Source organism: Eucyclogobius newberryi, unplaced genomic scaffold (assembly GCF_026437365.1).
Source record: "Eucyclogobius newberryi isolate DKJ021-1_F unplaced genomic scaffold, fEucNew1.0.hap1 SCAF_7, whole genome shotgun sequence".
Classification (NCBI taxonomy): Eukaryota; Metazoa; Chordata; class Actinopteri; order Gobiiformes; family Gobiidae; genus Eucyclogobius; species Eucyclogobius newberryi.
In genome coordinates this window covers 17,369,601-17,389,236 of record NW_027316389.1, presented here as the reverse complement: position 1 = coordinate 17,389,236, position 19,636 = coordinate 17,369,601, and the positions used below count along the sequence as shown (strand labels likewise).

General features: G+C 39.2%; 2 protein-coding genes across 3 annotated transcripts in view; one reads left to right on the top strand and one right to left on the bottom strand.

Moving 5' to 3' along the window:
- Positions 1-12,173, bottom strand: part of banp (BTG3 associated nuclear protein) — a 28,249-nt gene extending 16,076 nt beyond the window's left edge. Inside the window, exons 1-11 of one of the 2 annotated variants that reach the window (XM_072434643.1) lie at positions 11,800-12,173; positions 10,090-10,162; positions 9,849-9,949; positions 9,569-9,768; positions 9,401-9,490; positions 9,161-9,321; positions 8,444-8,683; positions 5,929-6,063; positions 4,480-4,589; positions 3,721-3,792; positions 2,248-2,292 (exon numbers count right to left, since the gene is read on the bottom strand). In XM_072434643.1, coding sequence (XP_072290744.1) covers positions 2,248-2,292; positions 3,721-3,792; positions 4,480-4,589; positions 5,929-6,063; positions 8,444-8,683; positions 9,161-9,321; positions 9,401-9,490; positions 9,569-9,768; positions 9,849-9,949; positions 10,090-10,153 — 1,218 coding nt within the window. In that variant the 5' untranslated portion in view covers positions 10,154-10,162; positions 11,800-12,173. Of the gene's footprint in view, positions 1-2,247; positions 2,293-3,720; positions 3,793-4,479; positions 4,590-5,904; positions 6,064-8,443; positions 8,684-9,160; positions 9,322-9,400; positions 9,491-9,568; positions 9,769-9,848; positions 9,950-10,089; positions 10,163-11,799 lie in introns of both variants that reach the window. The other variant, XM_072434642.1, reaches the window with a different exon arrangement.
- Positions 12,174-12,182: 9 nt separating this feature from the next.
- chmp1a (charged multivesicular body protein 1A) lies at positions 12,183-15,655 on the top strand. The gene is made up of 7 exons (XM_072434644.1): positions 12,183-12,315; positions 12,697-12,716; positions 12,791-12,868; positions 13,199-13,345; positions 13,428-13,556; positions 13,966-14,153; positions 14,446-15,655. Exons 1-7 carry the CDS (start codon positions 12,309-12,311, stop codon positions 14,465-14,467), a joined length of 591 nt encoding a protein of 196 aa, XP_072290745.1. The 5' UTR covers positions 12,183-12,308; the 3' UTR covers positions 14,468-15,655.
- Positions 15,656-19,636: the final 3,981 nt, after the last annotated feature.

The following is a 19,636-nucleotide window of genomic DNA, read 5'->3' as shown; positions in this document are numbered from 1 at the left end:
TTTTGCGTAACCATTTAACTTAGTAGATAAGGGAAGGTTTATATTTATGCCAGATGCCCATCTTCCTGTTACAATCAGGCATATCCAGTGCAACGTCACTTGAATGTAGTTGCTGAATTAGTTCGAGCCTAGTACAGACGGCTGTGTGAGGTCTGCATTAAATTATAAAGTCTGTTATTGTCCGAGAATCAGAAAGTGTGCTGTTGGCATGCTAGTTTTAGTTAGCATCACTACGACTGCAAAACTGGCTAGGAAAGTTTTAAATAGGGTTGTCAAACGTTACAAAAAAATCAGATTAAATCGATACTAAAACTAGTATCAAAACTAAATACACATGTGAATAACTATCAATACTAATAAAATGATACTGAGCTTAATCAGAACTAGAATAAGACAGCAATGTTTGATAAAGAAAGTACCATTTGTGTTGAGAATGTTTAAACCCTTGGCCTAAAAAGAGCATCTACCCTCTATAATCTTTTTGGTATCGAGGTTCGAGTACATTTCTAAGCATCGAAATAGAGTTTGACATTTTAGTATCCAGTATAATATTTTTTGGAGAAGTGTGCGAGTCTGTGTTCCCATGTGTCATTGTCAGTTTGTTCACACTGCAGGTCAAATCGGATTTTTTTGCCCAAACGTGACAAAGATCATATTTTTTTACCCAAATCAGATTTTTTCAAATGTGGCCCAGGCCACTTTGACATGTGATACTAAATCTGATTCTGATCTAATATTTTGCAAAGTGACTGCAACTGATCACACATTTATCTTGGCCTCTGCGATGGAATAAAACAAATGCCACTTTTTTAATCTGAAAAGATGGTAATTAAACAGATACATCTTTCAAATACCTGCCAGAAAACAGCAGCAAAGGTAGAACATTTTACACCAAAATGGTTTTCAAAGTGTGACAAAGAAAATATCACATGAAGATGACTATAGGTTGAGTGGATAGTGCTTCCCTCTTTATATCTGTCTCATAATGTGACAAAAGAGGGTTCTCTGGTTTTGTCCAACTGCTGGTCCACATCACACACTTTAGGGCTGTTGCATTCTCACATGAAAACTGATTTGAGTCACATTGTATTTGCCTCCAAAAATATCTGATTGTTGAACAAATGTGAATTGATCGTCAAGACCTGCAGCGTGAACGTAGCCAGAGATGTCTTTTTAAAACAGACTTATACCGTATTTTCCTATATGACTATAAGTTGCACCTTTTTCATAGTTTTGGCCGGGGTGCAACTTATAGTTATATTTATACTTATATACTTATACTCCGGAGCGACTTGTAATATGTGATATTATTTGTTATTTTCACACTCACGCAACAACATTTCCTACACCAGTGCCACTCATATTATGATTTTTTCTTCTCTATTATGCATTTTCTGGCTGGTGCGACTTATTGTCCGGAAAATACGTTAAGTGAAAATGATGATATTTTTGTTATCTTGTAGGCCTTGTCATGTATTTTAAAACCCAAACAGTAGTATTGGCAAATTCCGGTTATCGGCCAGTGCTGCAAGCCAAAAACCCCTTATTGCACTTTCCCTACTAGAAATGCATTAGGAAAGCGAGGAGTAAGCTTGGGCCGCGGCAAACCTTTTTCAAGATCACTCAAGACCAAGAAAGTATGTGGCTTAAAAGAGCTGTTGCTGAATAAACTACACTTGATCGTAAAAGCGCGTCTGTTTTTTCTACTTCACACATTGTTCAGACTCATTTTGGTGAGTGGGAATGAGGCACAGGTCTTTGTTTCAACAGTCACACACGGCGCACAGTTGGAGCTCAGAAAATAACTTCCTTCTGACATGCTGTGGGAAAGACATGCCTAAAACCAATCACTTACCTTACTATAAGAGACATTGCATGGGATTTACAGATGACTCTAAATGCTGCTTCTCCACTATCGATACCTTTCACATTATCTCATCAATATTAGCCGAGAGTGTGAAGCTAACGAGAGTCATTCAGTCTGAAGTCTCGTTACTCGAGTTAGACTTTAATCTAAGCTTTGTTTTAAAGTACATTTTCAGGAGTCAGTGATGAATAAGAGCGTTCATGGCCCTGTTTAGTTGTTTGATTGTGTTAAATACATTTTTCAGAGCATCTAAGAACCTTTTTGGCTGTTTGCTAATGTGTCCTTGTGGTAATGGTAGAACTATCCTCTCTATAAATACATGCAGTTCACCCTCAGCGTGAGGTCGATGCAAAGTATACATTTTTACTGTAGTTTCTTACCTGTCCATCCTGACCCACGTGAACTTGGTGAATCTGTAGATTTCCCTGAAAAAAACAAAAGCCAACAGTTATGCTATATGTAGAGATGGGATGAACGCAGCTGTATTAGAACGCACCGATATCGATACTGTGAAGATTGACAAAGCCCGTTTATTTCACAGGGTCAGTGAAAAAAGAAGCACAGCCTCGAGTTCATGAAGGGATTATTTTTGGTCCTGCCATAAATAATGTAAATAAATGAACACGAGGGAATAGTCAGACATCTTTTTCAATCCCTAAATGAATGCTCAAGTTTATAGACCTAATGACGTTTTTGACCACACTTGCCTTGCCGTATTATTACCACATTATTATCACATTTACATTTGCCTCTTACATCTTACCATTTATGCCAGAAAACAAACAACAAAGACATTTTTTGTAATTGTCCTTTCTCTACCATGAAGTCACATTATTAACATCTGTGTCCTTAAAATTTAGCCGGGAGAGTTGATTAGTCATTGCTGGCTCTCTCTGATCAGATAAGGCTTCTGTAAAAACAATGGGAAAACGCTGGCACTCGCTCAAGTCATAATTACCATGTAAACTCTGCAATATTAGCTAAACCACAACGGAGCGTACTGTACATTAAGCCTTTGTAACCCTCAGCTGTTTCCTCTCACTAATTCCTGTATAGCTCAAGTGCCGGCGCTGCCATATGGCCACAGACCAGTGTAATCTATGCAGCAGCTCATTTCCTTTTCAAGCACTAGTGTCTTTGATGAGAGGGCCTTTTGTTAATGAAAACATATTCTGTGAGTGGCAGACTGGGGGAAGAGGGATTTTGTTGCTAAGCTTTGAACTTTAGAAAACAAACAATTTGATGGAATAGAAACAGGAGAGGAAAGTGGAGGAAAACTTGGGCCGAAACACAAAGAACAGGAAAAGGCAGCGGAGTGGTTCGGCCCCCACTTCGGCGCGTCACTCTCACTCGGGCCCTCGTTTCTTCATCGAAACTCTTTACCCGACAGGAAATGAGAAAAACACTTGCGCAAGGTGTCAATTACTTTAACCCAAATGCGGAGCGGTCTTGCATATGCGCCGCGGATCATATTCAGTGTGCGATTACACGTGTGTGTGTACACTGACATAAATCACTGTCCCGCCTGCACTGAAAACCATTAGGTATGATGCTGGTGTGGACATTCCTCTCCGGCAGACGTTGCGGTTTCGAAGAGAAATTCTGATTTCAACCGAGCGCGTTCAGAGCTCAGGGAGGTTTTTGATGTTTGCGTTGGAAAATGAATGACATGAGCTCAGTTTATAAGCAAAAACAGTGCATTTTATGATTTTCTACTGGTGGAACCCCAAAAATTCAAACCTCCAGATATTGACAAATAAAATAAATCAAGATGCAGGACTTTCTTCACTTATATTCAAAATCAAATCATTCAAACTTAATATGAAAGTTGACCGATGAGGTGTTTGACTCACCTCACTGTCTTGTGTGATCTGCACTTCTTCTCCTTGTGGCACTTGTGCAATATGTAGCTGTCCTTGAGGAATCTGAGAAATGAGATAACACCGTTCAATAAGTGAAATCATGTATGAACACTTTTGTTTAGTTTAACCTAGAGTACATTGTTCGAGAGGTTATTTTAGTCCGGAGCAGCAGTCATTAGCAGCAGCAGTAAACAGTAAAACCAAGTGTACTGGGTTTTACATGTTGTTTTAGCAGTGACCATAAATTGTGGGTTCAAAATTTAATGACGTGCACAAGGCCAAACAGGAAAATAAAATAAAAGAACACTTTTAACTATTGCCTACGTCCAACTTCCAAACAGCTCCTTCTTGTGAGTGACAGGGATCATTAGAAGTGCAAATCATGTTGCAGTTTTAATGCTTTGAGAGTCAACAATTATAGCTAAGACTTTGTAACAAAATAAATTGTGTAGACCTTTTATAAAAGGACATCAGAAATTATTTTCTTAATTGGCTTTAAAGCTTTGCAGCATTTCCATTTGCATTCATGCATGTCAAAAGTGAATCAAGCTTTGATTAAAGTAAACGGTTCTGTGCAGCTTGTGTCCATCTGTCACCAACAGCAGTTTTCTAGAATACTATTACTGATCATTTCCAGTTGCTTTAATGTTACATGTCTCTGGCTTTAAAAGGTCGACCAGCGGATCCTTTTACTGTGGAACAGTTTCTGAAAAGTAGTGTTTACATAATACACCTTATAAAAATACTCACCACCTGAACTTGTCCATCCTCACCAATCCGGTGGAACTGAACCTGCTGGTTGGCCAGAGTGTAATGCAGCGTCTGCTGAGTGGCTGTTTCTATCTGCGCTGTTTCCGTCTCTGAGGAAAAAAAACAACTCTTAGTCTATACAGGACACCTACAGTGCACTCGTGTAAAGCTGAGGGTCATTCCAATCCGACGCACACATTGTTGTAATTTAATCAGTTACAAAGCATCTGCTGAATAGCAGCATGAAACACACTTATTTAAACTACAACACACAACCATAGAATGCACTCTGGCTCCACTCTCTTCACACACAATCTGAGACTAAAGAGAATGACCCCAGATGTTGCTAAACAATGTCAAACACACAGTTAAATTCACTACACAAATAAAAATACAGGACTTAGACGTGAAACACAACTTTACAAAGTGTTTTCACGTCTCTGCTTTATGTTCTTATGCTTTGAAACACGGCACTATGTCGTCTCTTTCATCACTGCTGCGATAGAGTTCAAATACATTTCTATTCCGAATGCCTGGAACCCATGTGGCTTGAGGGACATCATAGTAAGCTCCATCAATTAACACACATCATCATTTTATACTGTATACGCAGGCTATAAGTTTATCATTGAATTGACATAGCAGTTGTTTTGCTGTGTGGCCCGAGTTAGAGCCCACAGGATATTTGGTTTCCTCGGCAGTTGAACTTTCCCTGGTCAGAGGTGACGGCACACAGGAACACCAGGACAGTGAACATTGTGCACAGATTACAAACATCTGTCCAAGGCCATCACAGTTAAGAGCCTAAAATAGCAGAAACCCCATTGAACAACCTGTGACAACAAGTCACACATTCACACCATCGCCAGATGTTATTTTATTAGCAACAATAACGGGTTGAAAATGGTCGTAGGGAATTTCTTTGGGCTAATATGGAAGCACATTCATCCAAGCGTGCATTTTTATTGGGATATAATCTTCATGAAACTCCATATGTAAAGCTGTATTATAAATGCAATATATTTAGTTGCACTGGCAATTCAGAGTACGCTCTTGAGCCAATGTTTAACAAATCTTATGTTGCATTAAATTGTGGGACTACTGTATATGCCCTACTTTCTTTGCCCAAACATTTCATTTGACAGAATAACTTTTTTGTTGACCTTACTACTTCACATTCGTCCGTTGTTTGATCAAAAATAAATCTCCGAAACATAGCAACATTATCTCCCAAAGATAAATGATGGGTTTGGAGCCAGACAGGTACCAGTTACATCTGACCATAAACACGCAGCTCACTCCCCAACCACTTTACCAAACACATCAGACGACAGCCGGTATGAAGGAAACCTTTTGGCTGCTCTCTCTCTGCACTTCGCTTTTGAAAGTGCCGTAAACATTCATCCACACTGAAATGGCCTTTACCGGAGACCGAGGAGCGAGGCGTACGTTTGGAGAAGCTCTTCACAGCCAGACTTTGGCCGCGCTGTTTGCGTCTCCAGGCCGTGCGACACTTCGAATCGATGCTTTGCTTGATGCGGTACCAATCTGACTCCGAGATGCCGAATTTGTAGAATAAGTGGCCTGGGAACATAAAATAAGATAAATAACATAGAAATATAACATTAACAACACAGCACATCTTAAAGTAGATATTGAAAACTCTAGCTCTCACAAACCCTTTGGCGCATTGTTAATATCTTAGAACCTTAGAACCGTTGTTATTTTCAGACGGCAAAGTGAAACTCAGAGTGCTGCTTTCAAATCTTACTTCTGGGTTGAAACCACTGCACACAGACAGCGTGCAGTGGTCTCATTTTGTCACAAAGTGCTGTTTTTACACTGTACTCTATAAGGGAAACTCAAGCTTCAATAGTTTGAATAAACATAAATATATTAGGTAGGAAATGGTTCTGTGAACGTAAATCCAAATATTTTAAATGGTCACAATTACCAAATGTTAAATGTCTCTAAGTGTGTAAATGTTTTTATGATTTGTGTGCCGATTCTTTTTCAAGTTGCCCCAGGTCAACCTTGAGGTTTCAATCTCAATGGGTTTTATTTGGTTAAATAAAGGTTAATAATGATAAATAACTCAACAAAAATGTAGTCTGTAGGGAGGATGTAGTAATAAACCTTCAGTGTTGATGCTCCTTGACACGCTTAGAATGTGAACTGAATGTTGGTCAAATAAAATAAACAGCTATTCACATTTACTTAAAACATTTTTTTTTTTTAAAAATCACATTTTCAAAGTCGCTCAGCTTAAGAAGGAAAGTCTGTCCCCCAAAACAACTACATCTGTACATACCTTGACTGCATAGCATGTAACAAATAGCGGTACATAAGATAAAAGAAATGTGGCTTCTCATCTGCAGAGAATCCGGGTTCCAAAGATTAGATCTAAATGTTTGACAGCGGCTTTTATAAATCAGTATTGTTTGGGCAAAGAGTAAGCATGCTTAATTAACGATGCACAGCGCTCGCCTGGAACGTAAAACTAATAGAAAAGGACACGGCTGCGTAGACCTCATCCCCTCGCCCTTTGTCAACACTAGCCTCGCATCCTTCGACCGACTGTGTATATAAAAAGGGAGTGAGCGCCTTGACAGCTCATTTCTACATAAATTAAGAGTGAAGCTACAGCCCGGGGCCACAGGATGAGATGTGGGCGGCTGTCTATGTGGATAATCAGTTGGCAGGTACAGCACCTCGTGGATCATGTATAGGCAAGCCGGACAGGTGCTGTGCCATTTTCTTTTTCCAAATAGAATGAGTCACTCAAAAGTCAATTCACACCTTCCACAGAGCAGTTGGGAGGCAAAAGTGCATGGAAAAATATAAGGCAACACCGCCAATATTGTTCATGGGAAACCTCGAAACAATACTCTCTGAAGACTTTTAAGAATATATTTTTTTCACTTTATCATCAATTGTGACTTTTGTGGGGATAATGTGTAGCTGCCGGTGGAATTTCAGTCTCCGAGTTTCTATGGCAACAGAGAAATCAGCCAAAATGTTTTTTTTTTTTTTTTTTTTTTAAATTGAAATGAATTAAGAAACTCACCAAATTGTGTCAAATATTATGGTCATTGTTTTGTTATTTTATGTCTTTTAGTTATGAAACGTATCGCTGTGAACTAGTTATGTGACTGGAAGTTATGATTTGTTCATGAGAAGGTTTTTTAAAGTAACAAAATGTACATGAAGCTCACACAAGTCGGCAAAAGAACTGGTGAACTCGGGTCAAAAGCTGATGCCCGACTTCAATACCTGGCGTCACCTGATGTGTTCATTTGTCTTAAACATTTGAGCTCTTTGACTAAACATAGTACACTTAGCGGTTTACTGTCAGATGAGAGCAACAAACTGTGTGCAAAAAGACCCGTCACACCTGTGAAGATGTAACAGCTAGTTAAAGCAAAAATAGTAGGATGTTTGCCAAGACAAATAACTAGCTGATGTTTAGCTTTGGGGAAAAACAGCAACAAAACTTACTGGTTAGATCTATTAAACACTGTTAAAGAGCGGACTTTACAGGTCACATCAAAATCCTGACTTTCCGAGATAAAAAGTACATGAAAGCGAAAGTCAGAACCTTGACTTCTCATGAACACAGAATTGTACGGGAGAGAGAAGAGCAAATGATGGCAAAGAGAAAGACTGGCAAAATGCAAAGAAAGATGAACGTATGCTACTCAAGCACCTCTGGTGATATAATGACAAACACGACTAAAATAAAAAAAAAAAAACTGTGTATTGTGTGGTGTCCTTTTATGGAGGTTAAACCAGGGTAGCGCAATAATGTTACTATATTAAGACTGATTTCATAACATTCATTTTGATACATAGTAAAAAGAACATCCCTTTAGTACTAACAGTGTGGTGTCATCAGATGTAAGTCAATTATAAACTAGTGAACTAAACGTAATATGTGGCATTGTAAATCATTTTGAAGACTCACAGCGAACGCCGTAGATCATGAGAGGGTCCAGCTGCTTTTTGCCATGTTTTCCTTGACCCGACAGGTTGGACATGGCTTGGACTTCTCGGTGAAACAGATAATCCAGTAGTGTCAGGGCCATTTTCTCTGCTGTGCGACAGTTTGTGGAGATGTGAAGCATATCGGCGGGCGACACTGGGCATCGAACCCTCATCTCAGGGTTGTTTTCATCGCCCAGCCAAGTGCCATTTGGATAATCCTCTGAGAAAGGGAAACGGGTGACATTTAAAGTAGGAATTCAACTGAGGAGTGGTACTGTAAAATAACCCAATAGCACCCCTGTGTGGCCGTTATGCAAAAGTACAACTTCATTTCTACACTATTATCATGTTGTGGTATTGAGAGTATTCAAAAATGTATGTTTTTCATCTGTTTAAGGAGGATTTGAAATAACAACTGGGCTGCCACGATAAATTAGAATATTCGACAAACAAAAGAAAATGGAATTATTGCATAAAACAATTCCAAAATATCATTAAGACGTATCATAAAATATGAATAAACAGCCATTATTTTTAACATTCATATGGTTGAAATATATTTTAAAATCCCAAATTTCCTATAGTAATAATCGTTTCACTAACCGCTTAATAGAAATAATTGTAAATTCACTGACTACCATAATAATTGTTAGTTGCAGCCTCAAGCGTCAAGCCTAAAATGGTTGTGTAACTTCACCTTCTGAATTGAGAGTGATGAGCGTGACATTTTGGCTGCTTTGCGCACAGCCATTAGAAACAGAGTCGCTGGCTTCTGAGCCACTCTCCTGCTCATCTTGGCTTTCATCAGGACCTGGTACTTTTACCAGGATGGTGTTTTGTCGCTTTTTAGCAACAGTACTGAAAGATAGAGAAATGACACTTAAGAAATAAAAACACCCGTTTGTAGCTTTGTTAATAAAATATAACTGTAACTAACTTGCTAAGTAGATTTTCCAGTGGAGTGTCTTCTGGGTTTAAACCTTTTGTTGGTTCACTGCTTACTATGACATTAGTTTGAGGAACAACACTAAACAAAGAAATAATGATTAAATGCTAGCTTTGCATTACATCTCAGAAAGTCCCATTTTGCTCATGTTCACCTTACCAACGAACTTTGTTCCAAGTTTGAGTGGCCCCTTGAGGCGATCCTGCAACCATGGGGACTTGAATAGGGCTTTTGGAACCAGGCACCAGGAAGTCCAGCTTGCGTCCCAGAGCTTTACATGTGGCATCTAGTGCCAGTAGTTTAGATTCGATTCCCTCTAGTCGCTGGTTGACTGATGAAGTAAATGAGATCAAATAATTCTGAAAAGATAATGAAACATTTGTGTGAGACATGAGTATGTTCCTTTCTGTTTTCACGCAGTTTCAAACACAGTTAGTACCTTCAGAAAACTAATGTCTGAATTTTCCTGGCCACTGCTGAATTTTTTCTTTTTCCTCTGAGGCCTTTCATCTTCATCTTCATCTTCATTTTCCAGTAGACCTGTCATTCACCCAAAACAGTCATAAAACTCAATTAATACAATATTTACTGTATGAAAGATCCATCATGTCAAGCCAATTTAGGCTTTGATAAAATAATAATTTAAAAAATCAGTTGAACGTATAGACCATAACTCTTACCTGCACGGCCATCAAAATCCTCCACGGTTATTTGAACTATCTGGTCCAACTCTTGCCCCGACATCGTTTGTACCTAAGGAAGTAAAGATTATTCGGTTAATCATTATCATGATCATTCAGGTCACAATAAATACATAATAATCACAAAAAAAATAATTGTGACTATTTTAGTAACAATCTTTTTAATTCAACCCGTAGTACTAAAATATATCTAAATGCAAAGAACCCTTTTATCTGTCTGTTTTTGTCACATGAACTTGATATTTTTATTCAGAAATTCCAATTTCCGAAAAGGTGCTCATAAATTTGAGGAATAGTTAGACAATGGGAATTAAATAAAATTAAAGATTTCTGTTATTTGGTCATGATTCCTGTAATTCTCCAATGGATACTAGTCCAATTTTATTTATAAAGCCACTTGGCATTTCAATAACATTTCATTTCTACTCTCTCTGCGGTCATTGCCTAACAGTTTTTCCTTGTAATGAGCAAACATGTGGGTAAAGATCACAATGTGTTTTTTGTTGGTTTTGGGGGAAATCAAGCTTGGGATTGGATGCTTTAAATGTTGTTTGTGGATAGACAAATGTAGAAATGCATTATTACAGAAAAATGTGAAGAAGTAAACTAGAGAGCAATGGCAGAGCCTGAGTATGATACATTAAGCAAACTTTAGTATTATCATATATCATTATTATTATTATATATTATACTATTGTGTAAAGTGTTAACATTAGACAACCTCATGGATTTATATTAAATGCAGCATTTGAGGACCCCCCCTTCAAATGATTTTATTTTATTATTGCTATGAAAACAGTCCCAAGCGGTCATCATTCTGAAACCCATGATTTGGCTACATATTTGAGAAAGGTACAATACAAAGTAACATAAATAGACATCTGCTCCCTACATTAATGAATTTACATTGTAGGCCATTTATTTCACTTTTTTGTTCACTTTTGACTAAATAATGAATGAAACCCCAGGGACAATATTGATTCGTGTTTATGCTTAATACTTCAGGAGGATAAGAGGTAAGAGGACCCTTTACGTTGAACATCTGAATCACACTGGGTCTGAGGTCACGTGATTGCTCATGATTATAGTCTTCATTACATCATCATTGATTAATCAAAGGACATACACAACTAAAGTGATTGTGACGGGTTTAGGCAAAAAGGCAATGCAAGACCTGCAGATACTTCTACGTCACTCATAATTCTACAACAAATGATCAGATAGTCTGGATTTGGCTAGAGTCACTCTAGTCACCAATCCTGACTCGCAATAGTTGATGTTGCTAAAACTTATAATAGTTTGCACATTAGCTTAGCCGTCGCCCTGGGTGTGCATGTGACTGTTCTATACATATACGTAAGGTAAATGTCTGCTTAGGCTTTGGCACAACCTCTGGACGTGTACAATTCACTCATATGCATCTGCTTTTAGTCAGATAAACATAAATAGTCACCAGTGTTGTGTGCCAGTGCTAGCTGTTAGCTATTAGCTGTTAGCTCTGACTGAACACATCAGCAAAGACTAGAGTCTGGCTAACGAATTGATTAGCCTGAAGCTAAGAGGCCTAAAGGCCGCCAAAAGTGAAGCAAAAACGAGGCATGGCCATTGTGGAATAAAACACGAGTCGAATAGCCAGAGGTCTTCTCGCTGGCACACAAGCCGCGCGCAGTGTAGATTGGGTTATATTACCGTGTGAATGATGAATTCTCGTGTTGTTTGAACAAATTCCGATAACGGCGTCGATCCTCGCGAGAGATGAGCACGGGCTGAGCTCGGGCCGCTCGCGCTCCTCTGCTTCTTCTTCTTGTGCTGTTCTCAACCATCTGCAGCCAAAGGCTGTCTGCTGCCGCCACTGGTGAATGACGAGTATTACACTACATAAATGTGCATGATTTGTACTCGCAGACATTGACACGTGGATATACAACCGGTGAATTAACTCTAAGAGACGACTTGTTTTTAGATTTGTGTGAAAGCCTGAGCTACTCAGTTGTTCCACTTAGTTGTTGTCCTCGGTGTGACGTCAGTCTTGTTGCAGTGTTGCTCCTGTGGAGGCGGTGCAGACCTGGTGCAACAGCCAAACTCCAGACGAAGAAGTGACGCATCATGAACCCGGAAAAGCGCTAACAAACAGGATCATATTTTTCGTGTTATTGAAAAGACGTTTTAAAACTGTCTTGAATCATTCTCGTCGCGAGATGGAAGGTACCATACGTTTTCCGATTGAAACCGTACACCATGTAATGTTTAGGATTAGGAATGATGTATTTATTTACAGTTGATGCTAAGAATAGCCCTATTTCTTGAAAAACTAGTTGCTTTACCATCAGCTAAAGGAAAATGTATACAATCAACACACTTAATACGAGAAAAAATGACATATTTAATGTGCAGTTATAAGTATTTCCGTTTTGATAAACATATGATATGAAATCAGACGATTCGTACCCGGAAGTCAGACTTAACCTTTATCTTCGTGTATTTTGCATCGATGCTTATTTATTCACGTATCTATAAATATAGTTACACAAGACACTCTAATGCGTTTTACTAAATGGAATTTATGTTGTCTCCCTTTTTCCATAGATACACTTTTCCAGTTAAAAGTAAGTATTTCTAAATCTGCCTTTACTAATTGAAGGTTATTGATCTGTATTGTAATTGTATTTGTCTTTGACAGTTCACATCAAAGCAACTCGAGCGACTGGCCAAAAAAGCAGAGAAAGAGTCTGATAAAGAACAAGCCAAAGTCAAGAAGGTTTGTATAGTGGCAATTTTAAGGTGTGACTGAAAGTGGCGAGTGGTAATGGATTATTAAAGACCTAACACATCCACACATTCGAAGTTGGTGTCTTGTCCTCGCGCTAAGATGATATTCTATTGCCATGCCATGTTTAAAATCAAACCACCAACCATAAAACTAAAAATGTTGAAGTTAAAACTAGGGGAAATACAAACATTCCAGGTATAAACTGTAAATAGTTGACAGGGCAGCCAAATGCCTGCACACAGGACATCAGCCCCCTTAGAAGGTTTAGGCGACTGTGCCCTACCTTCCTGTGTTGTGTAAATTATTTTTATGTTCCAGGCTCTGCAACAGAAAAATGTGGAGTGTGCCAGAGTGTATGCAGAGAATGCAATCCGCAAAAAGAATGAAGGCATTAACTGGCTGCGGATGGCATCTCGGGTGGATGCAGTGGCTTCCAAAGTTCAGACTGCTGTCACTATGAAGGGGGTCTGTGCTCCTTGCTATTTTCTTTTATTCTGTATGAACTATTGTGTTATGTATCCTCTCAATTATCTGTTTTAACTTTTAGGTCACAAAAAACATGGGACAAGTAACAAAAGCTCTGGACAAAGCTTTAAATACTATGGACCTCCAAAAGGTGTCTGCTGTCATGGATAAATTTGAAACCCAAGTGCAGAACCTGGATGTTCACACCTCGGTCAGTAGTGCTCAAATGTACAGTTACCTAGAAGTAATAATGTAGAACTTTTTTAGATTTTAATGCATTTCTTGACCTTCATCAAATTCTTGAATTATGCCATATTAGCTAGAAATGTAAATAAATGATCAATGTGCAGACTAGACATGAGATTTTATAGTTCACCCTTATTACCTTTGGAGTAGAGAATTTGGCAAACATTTCAATAAATTCTATGAAGTTGTAAAATATGACTTGTGTACCTGAACAAATCACCTATAAACAAAATTATATGTGACATTTTACTATATTTTCTATTTACGCTCAAAATAATTGAAGTCATATGAACTCCATAACCTTTTGTCCAGCTCTCATTCGGCCACAAGCTACTTGAGGTTTTGTAGAACCACTAAATCATTCTTGTGTTTAGGTCATGGATGACGCCATGAGCTCAGCAACCACACTGTCCACACCACTAAACCAGGTGGATGACCTCATCCAGAGAATTGCTGAGGAAAGTGGCCTGGAGGTGATGGACCAGCTGAGCCAGGTGCCTGCAGGGTCCTCCACTCTGGGGGCTGACAGTGTGCGCAGCCAGGAGGACAACCTATCTCGAAGGTAAGGCCAAGATAATATGTTCGAAACAATTATTAATCAACTATCATCATTTTAGCTAACCTGGAGAGAAAAACATTGTTCAGAATTTATTTTGAAGTAGAATGTTACATTTCCATAGTGACGGGTTGATTAACACTTTAAATTGAATGGAAACTTGTTTCTGAAAGAAATTCTGACAGTTTATCTTATTACTTCTTAATACCACTCAAGCCCTTGATTCTTTAAACATAGGAACATGTGTGATGTCAATGAATGTGTGAGTGTACTTATTAAGTGTTTGTCCTGAGTGCAGGCTGGCTTCTCTGAGGAACTGACCACTGGAGGGAGGAGACAGTAAGGAAGTGAGCAGGAGGTGTTTGGATCCACAGAATTTTATAACACTGTCATCCTGCTTTGTAAATACACTGCTTAAATTCCCTCAAACTAGCATGTCTCTTCCCATTTGTGTGTATTTTTTTTCCATAATCATCTGAGACATACAAAAATTTAACTGAAATGAATACATTGTGCAGTGAATGGATACTGGCAGCCATGGAACTGAGGTTCAGAGCAGTCAAGGTCTATATATAATATAACACGTGTAACTATATACAAATATATAAATATATCTTTCAAATGTTTGAAGCCCATGAGCAGCACCAAAGCACTGTGTTTCCTGGGTTTGGGAACATCTGGGTTATTTTCTTAATATATATTTTTTGTAACAACCTCTTGCAGTAACACCTAAGGCAAATCATATACAAAAAAGGCAAAACATGCATTCATTTACATTTTTTGTGTTTCTTCAATCTTTTTTTTTCCCTGAGTGAATTTTAATGTTGACATAGTTTACAGAACAATCACAAAGTCTGGACAAGCAATCTGTTAACACTAATGAGAAGAGTGCTGCTCCAGTTCACAGGGCAGTGGGGCCTTATTTATTACGCTGGAATATCCTCAAAACAAGTGCTGAATCTAGTATCAGAGATTACAGACATAAACCTTTCAGTAACAGTACCGAGACTAGGGATGAAGTGAGTCTTATCTCCTGTCATTTACTTTGATTTCTGCTGATGTTTACGTTGCCTTTCTATTTCCTTTTTGTTGCTTTTGGGGCCTTATTTTTGATGCAGCTTATTTGTTGTCCAGCCATAACAGTCATTTCAGGCTAATCTGCGCTGTATGGTTTTACACAGCTCTCCTCATACATTGAGCCTATAGAGTTTAGTTTGAATCCAATGCCATCTTCAGTGTAATCTAGTGAACACTATAGATCTGTTCTTCCTTCATTTTTTGTTATCGGTACTGTCTCATACATTTTAATTGCTTTCTAGAGAAGAAAGGACTCTGGATGCTTTGGTGTAATATATAAAACTGTTCATATTGACTACAGAAGCAAATGGGATGGACAAATTAAATGTCATGTGTTGGAATGGAGTTTTCATTTGTTAATGTCCTGGTTTCACCATGAATGTACAGTATGTTTATGAATGTGCTCCATTAAAGCTTTGTTAATTTTCAAATGATATGGCTATTTTTTCTGCAATTTTAACATATTTAATTCAAAACAAATGCAACAGTCTACTCCTTATCTCTGTCTTAAGATACATTATATATATTATATAAAATGACAATGCAATAATGTGTGTAATGGTGCAATAATTATTATGAATATTAAACATAGTCAATTAGACCTGTTAAACAGTTGTGTGTTTCGTTGTTGGCTCTTCAAGATCCTATAAAATGTGATTTAAAGACAACTGAAGAATTGTAAACTGAGAAAAAGTCTCTGACCTGAAAATAGGTAAAAAAATTGCCATATCTGACATTTTTGCAAGCTGTAGGTGCCCTGCCTGCTGAACAGTACCAATACACTCGCCACTGGGTAGCGCTAACGACATGTTGAGGCTAGCAATACCATATCCAGATAATATAGTAGATCCATAGTACATAGTGCTTCCTGGAGGATGGGCTGAAATGGGAGCCTGCTCATTGATCTGGATATCATCTGTCACTCACCAGGATGGCTCATGTACATTTATTTGTAACTTTGAACTCCGATGAATCAGAAATTATTCTATAAATTAAGGAATGTATTCATTTATTTATTGTTTTCTTTAATTATAATTATTAATACTATTACTGTTAACAACTTCGACAATCATTAATTATTTTGTGCTGCCTGCGTCAAACACAGTCATATACAGTTAATGATCAAACACTGGATCAATGATCAAACACTCGGGCAATGATCAAACACTGGATCAATGGTAGAAAAAGCTTCAGTTGTAGTCATCTGGACTCAGTTAGAAAAAATAGACGTTTCGACTCTCATCCAAGAGTCATTGTCAATAAAAGAATTTAGATCGAGAACTCCGATATTAATACTGTTCTGTGGTAAGACCCGCCCATTGGGCGGAGCCTTCCTGAAGTAGAAAGAGTTGTTTGTTTCAACAGAAACTACCCCCTTGTATCTACCGAGCTAGCCTATTCAGAATTTTAATGGGCTATTAGAATCCTCTTTGTCTTTGTGAGACCCTGGCTCAACCACCCTGAGTACCTGATTAGCATTTAAATGTCCTGGTCCTGGTCCTCTACCTTTCCAGGGGGTCAGTATACCATTATAGATACCAGGAAGATTGAATCTTAACCCTCCATTTCTGTTTAAAGAAGCTTTTTTAACAAAAATAGCTTCCTTAACTCCTCTTTCAAACCATCTTTTCTCCCTGCTTAAAACCTTCACCTCACCGTCTTCAAACGAGTGATTAGAGGCTTCAAGATGGAGATGCACGGCACTCTGAGGTCCTGAACTTGTATTTCTTCTGTGCTGATAAAGCCTCTTGTGTAGAGGCTGTTTCGTCTCACCTATGTACCGTTCTTTACAGCTTTCTTCACTGCATTGGATCGAATAAACTACATTGCTCTGTTTTTGAGTCGGCAACTTGTCCTTAGGGTGAACCAGTTTTTGTCTTAAAATGTTTCCTGGTTTAAAATAAACAGGGACTTCGTGTTGTCTAAAAATTCTCTGCAGTTTTTCCGACAGGCCAGACACATAAGGGATAGAAACACCCTTCCTTCTCTGTTCAGTTTCCCTTTTGTCCTGCTTCTTGGTTCTCTTCACTCTGTTGAGAGCCCAAGCGGGGTAACCACAGGCTGAGAGGGCATTTCGGACATGTTTTTCCTCTTTCTTCTTGCCCTCTGAGCTGGTGGGCACACCTTGAGCTCTGTGTTGTAAGGTTCTGATCACACCCAGCTTGTGCTGTAGTGGGTGGTTGGAACCAAAGAGCAGATACTGGTCTGGATATAGTTGTTAAATGCTTGGCCACATTGTAAGTGATGGAATCTGTGCTGCACACTATGGGTCTGAGTGGAACATCCTTTTTGTGTATTTTTGGAAGGCCATAAATGCCAGGATACAGTCTGTAATACAGAGGCCGGTCTATCACTTCCTCTTTTTCCAGCCTTTGTAAACAGTCTATCACTTTCTTCTTGTAGCCACTGGTCGGATCTCTTTTCAAGCGTTCGTATGTGGTCGTGTCCTCAAGGAGGGTGTGGACTTTGGCTTCGTAATCAGCTGCGTTGAGAATCACAGTGCAACGTCCCTTGTCTGCTGGGAGGATGTTGATGCTATGATCTTTTTCTAGTGCTGAAAGTGCTTTTCTCTCTTCAGATGTGATATTTGAAGGAGGTGGTTTGGCACTCTTCAGAGTCGCTGTGACCAGGGCCCAGCCTATAAGCGAACTAAGTTCCTGTTCTGTCTTTCAATTTATCAATTCTGACGTTGTTTTCCTGGATCCTTTCACTGAGCATCTGCAAAAGGCTCCTTCTCCAAATCTTCTCTGCTCTGTGTCCTCTGACCGGTGATTTGATCTGCAGGCTCTTCGGGATCATGTTGTTCTGTCTGCATCTAAGATTGAACCTCAAGTGATTCCTGTTGTCTGCTAGTTTCCTGGCTACAGATTCGAGTTCCCAAACTAAATCCAAGGTTTTAGGCCCAAAATTCTTGGAAATATGTCGGTGTAATCCCTCATTCGTCCAGGCGTGTTCCATAGTAGAAAAAGCTTCAGTTGTAGTCATCTGGACTCAGTTAGAAAAGAGAGAAGAGAGAAAAGCACTTTCAGCACTAGAAAAAGATCATAGCATATCCTGGTGAAGCCAGGATACAGCATTTATGGCCTTCCAAAAATACACAAAAAGGAGGTTCCACTCAGACCCATAGTGTGCAGCACAGATTCCATCACTTACAATGTGGCCAAGCATTTAACAACTATATTGGCTCCGCTTGTGGGGAATTCGGAACATCATGTGGAAAACACGCACAACTTTGTGGATAAAGTGAAACATCTCCAACTGGACCCAGATGACCTCATGGTTTCATATGATGTGGTGTCCCTGTTCACCTGCATCCCGACCTCTGAGGCAGTAGCAGCAGTGAGGATCAGACTGCAGGAAGACACCACCCTACAGGAAAGGACCAAACTGACACCTGAACACATATGTAAACTGTTGGACATCTGTCTGAACACCACTTACTTTCAATTCCGGGGACAATTTTACAGACAGATTCATGGCTGTGCCATGGGCTCGCCCGTCTCTCCCATAGTGGCCAACCTGTACATGGAGCATTTTGAGAAGAAGGCACTGTCCTCATTCTCAGGCATAGCTCCAAAACTGTGGCTCCGCTATGTCGATGATACTTTTGTAACAATCAAGAAACAAGAGCTGGAAACCTTCTCTGATCACATCAATGCTGTGGACCCACATATCAGGTTTACAAGAGAAGACGCTAAGGAGAATCGCTTGGCCTTTCTTGATTGTTCCACGATCAGAGGAGAGGACGGGAAACTCCAAATAGAAGTATATAGGAAACCTACACACACAGACCAGTATCTGCTCTTTGGTTCCAACCACCCACTACAGCACAAGCTGGGTGTGATCAGAACCTTACAACACAGAGCTCAAGGTGTGCCCACCAGCTCAGAGGGCAAGAAGAAAGAGGAAAAACATGTCCGAAATGCCCTCTCAGCCTGTGGTTACCCCGCTTGGGCTCTCAACAGAGTGAAGAGAACCAAGAAGCAGGACAAAAGGGAAACTGAACAGAGAAGGAAGGGTGTTTCTATCCCTTATGTGTCTGGCCTGTCGGAAAAAACTTCAGAGATTTCTTAGACAACACGAAGTCCCTGTTTATTTTAAACCAGGAAACACTTTAAGACAAAAACTGGTTCACCCTAAGGACAAGTTGCCGACTCAAAAACAGAGCAATGTAGTTTATTCGATCCAATGCAGTGAAGAAAGCTGTAAAGAACGGTACAAAGGTGAGACTAAACAGCCTCTACACAAGAGGCTTTATCAGCACAGAAGAAATACAAGTTCAGGACCTCAGAGTGCCGTGCATCTCCATCTTGAAGCCTCTAATCACTCGTTTGAAGACGGTGGGGTGAAGGTTTTAAGCAGGGAGAAAAGATGGTTTGAAAGAGGAGTTAAGGAAGCTATTTTTGTTAAAA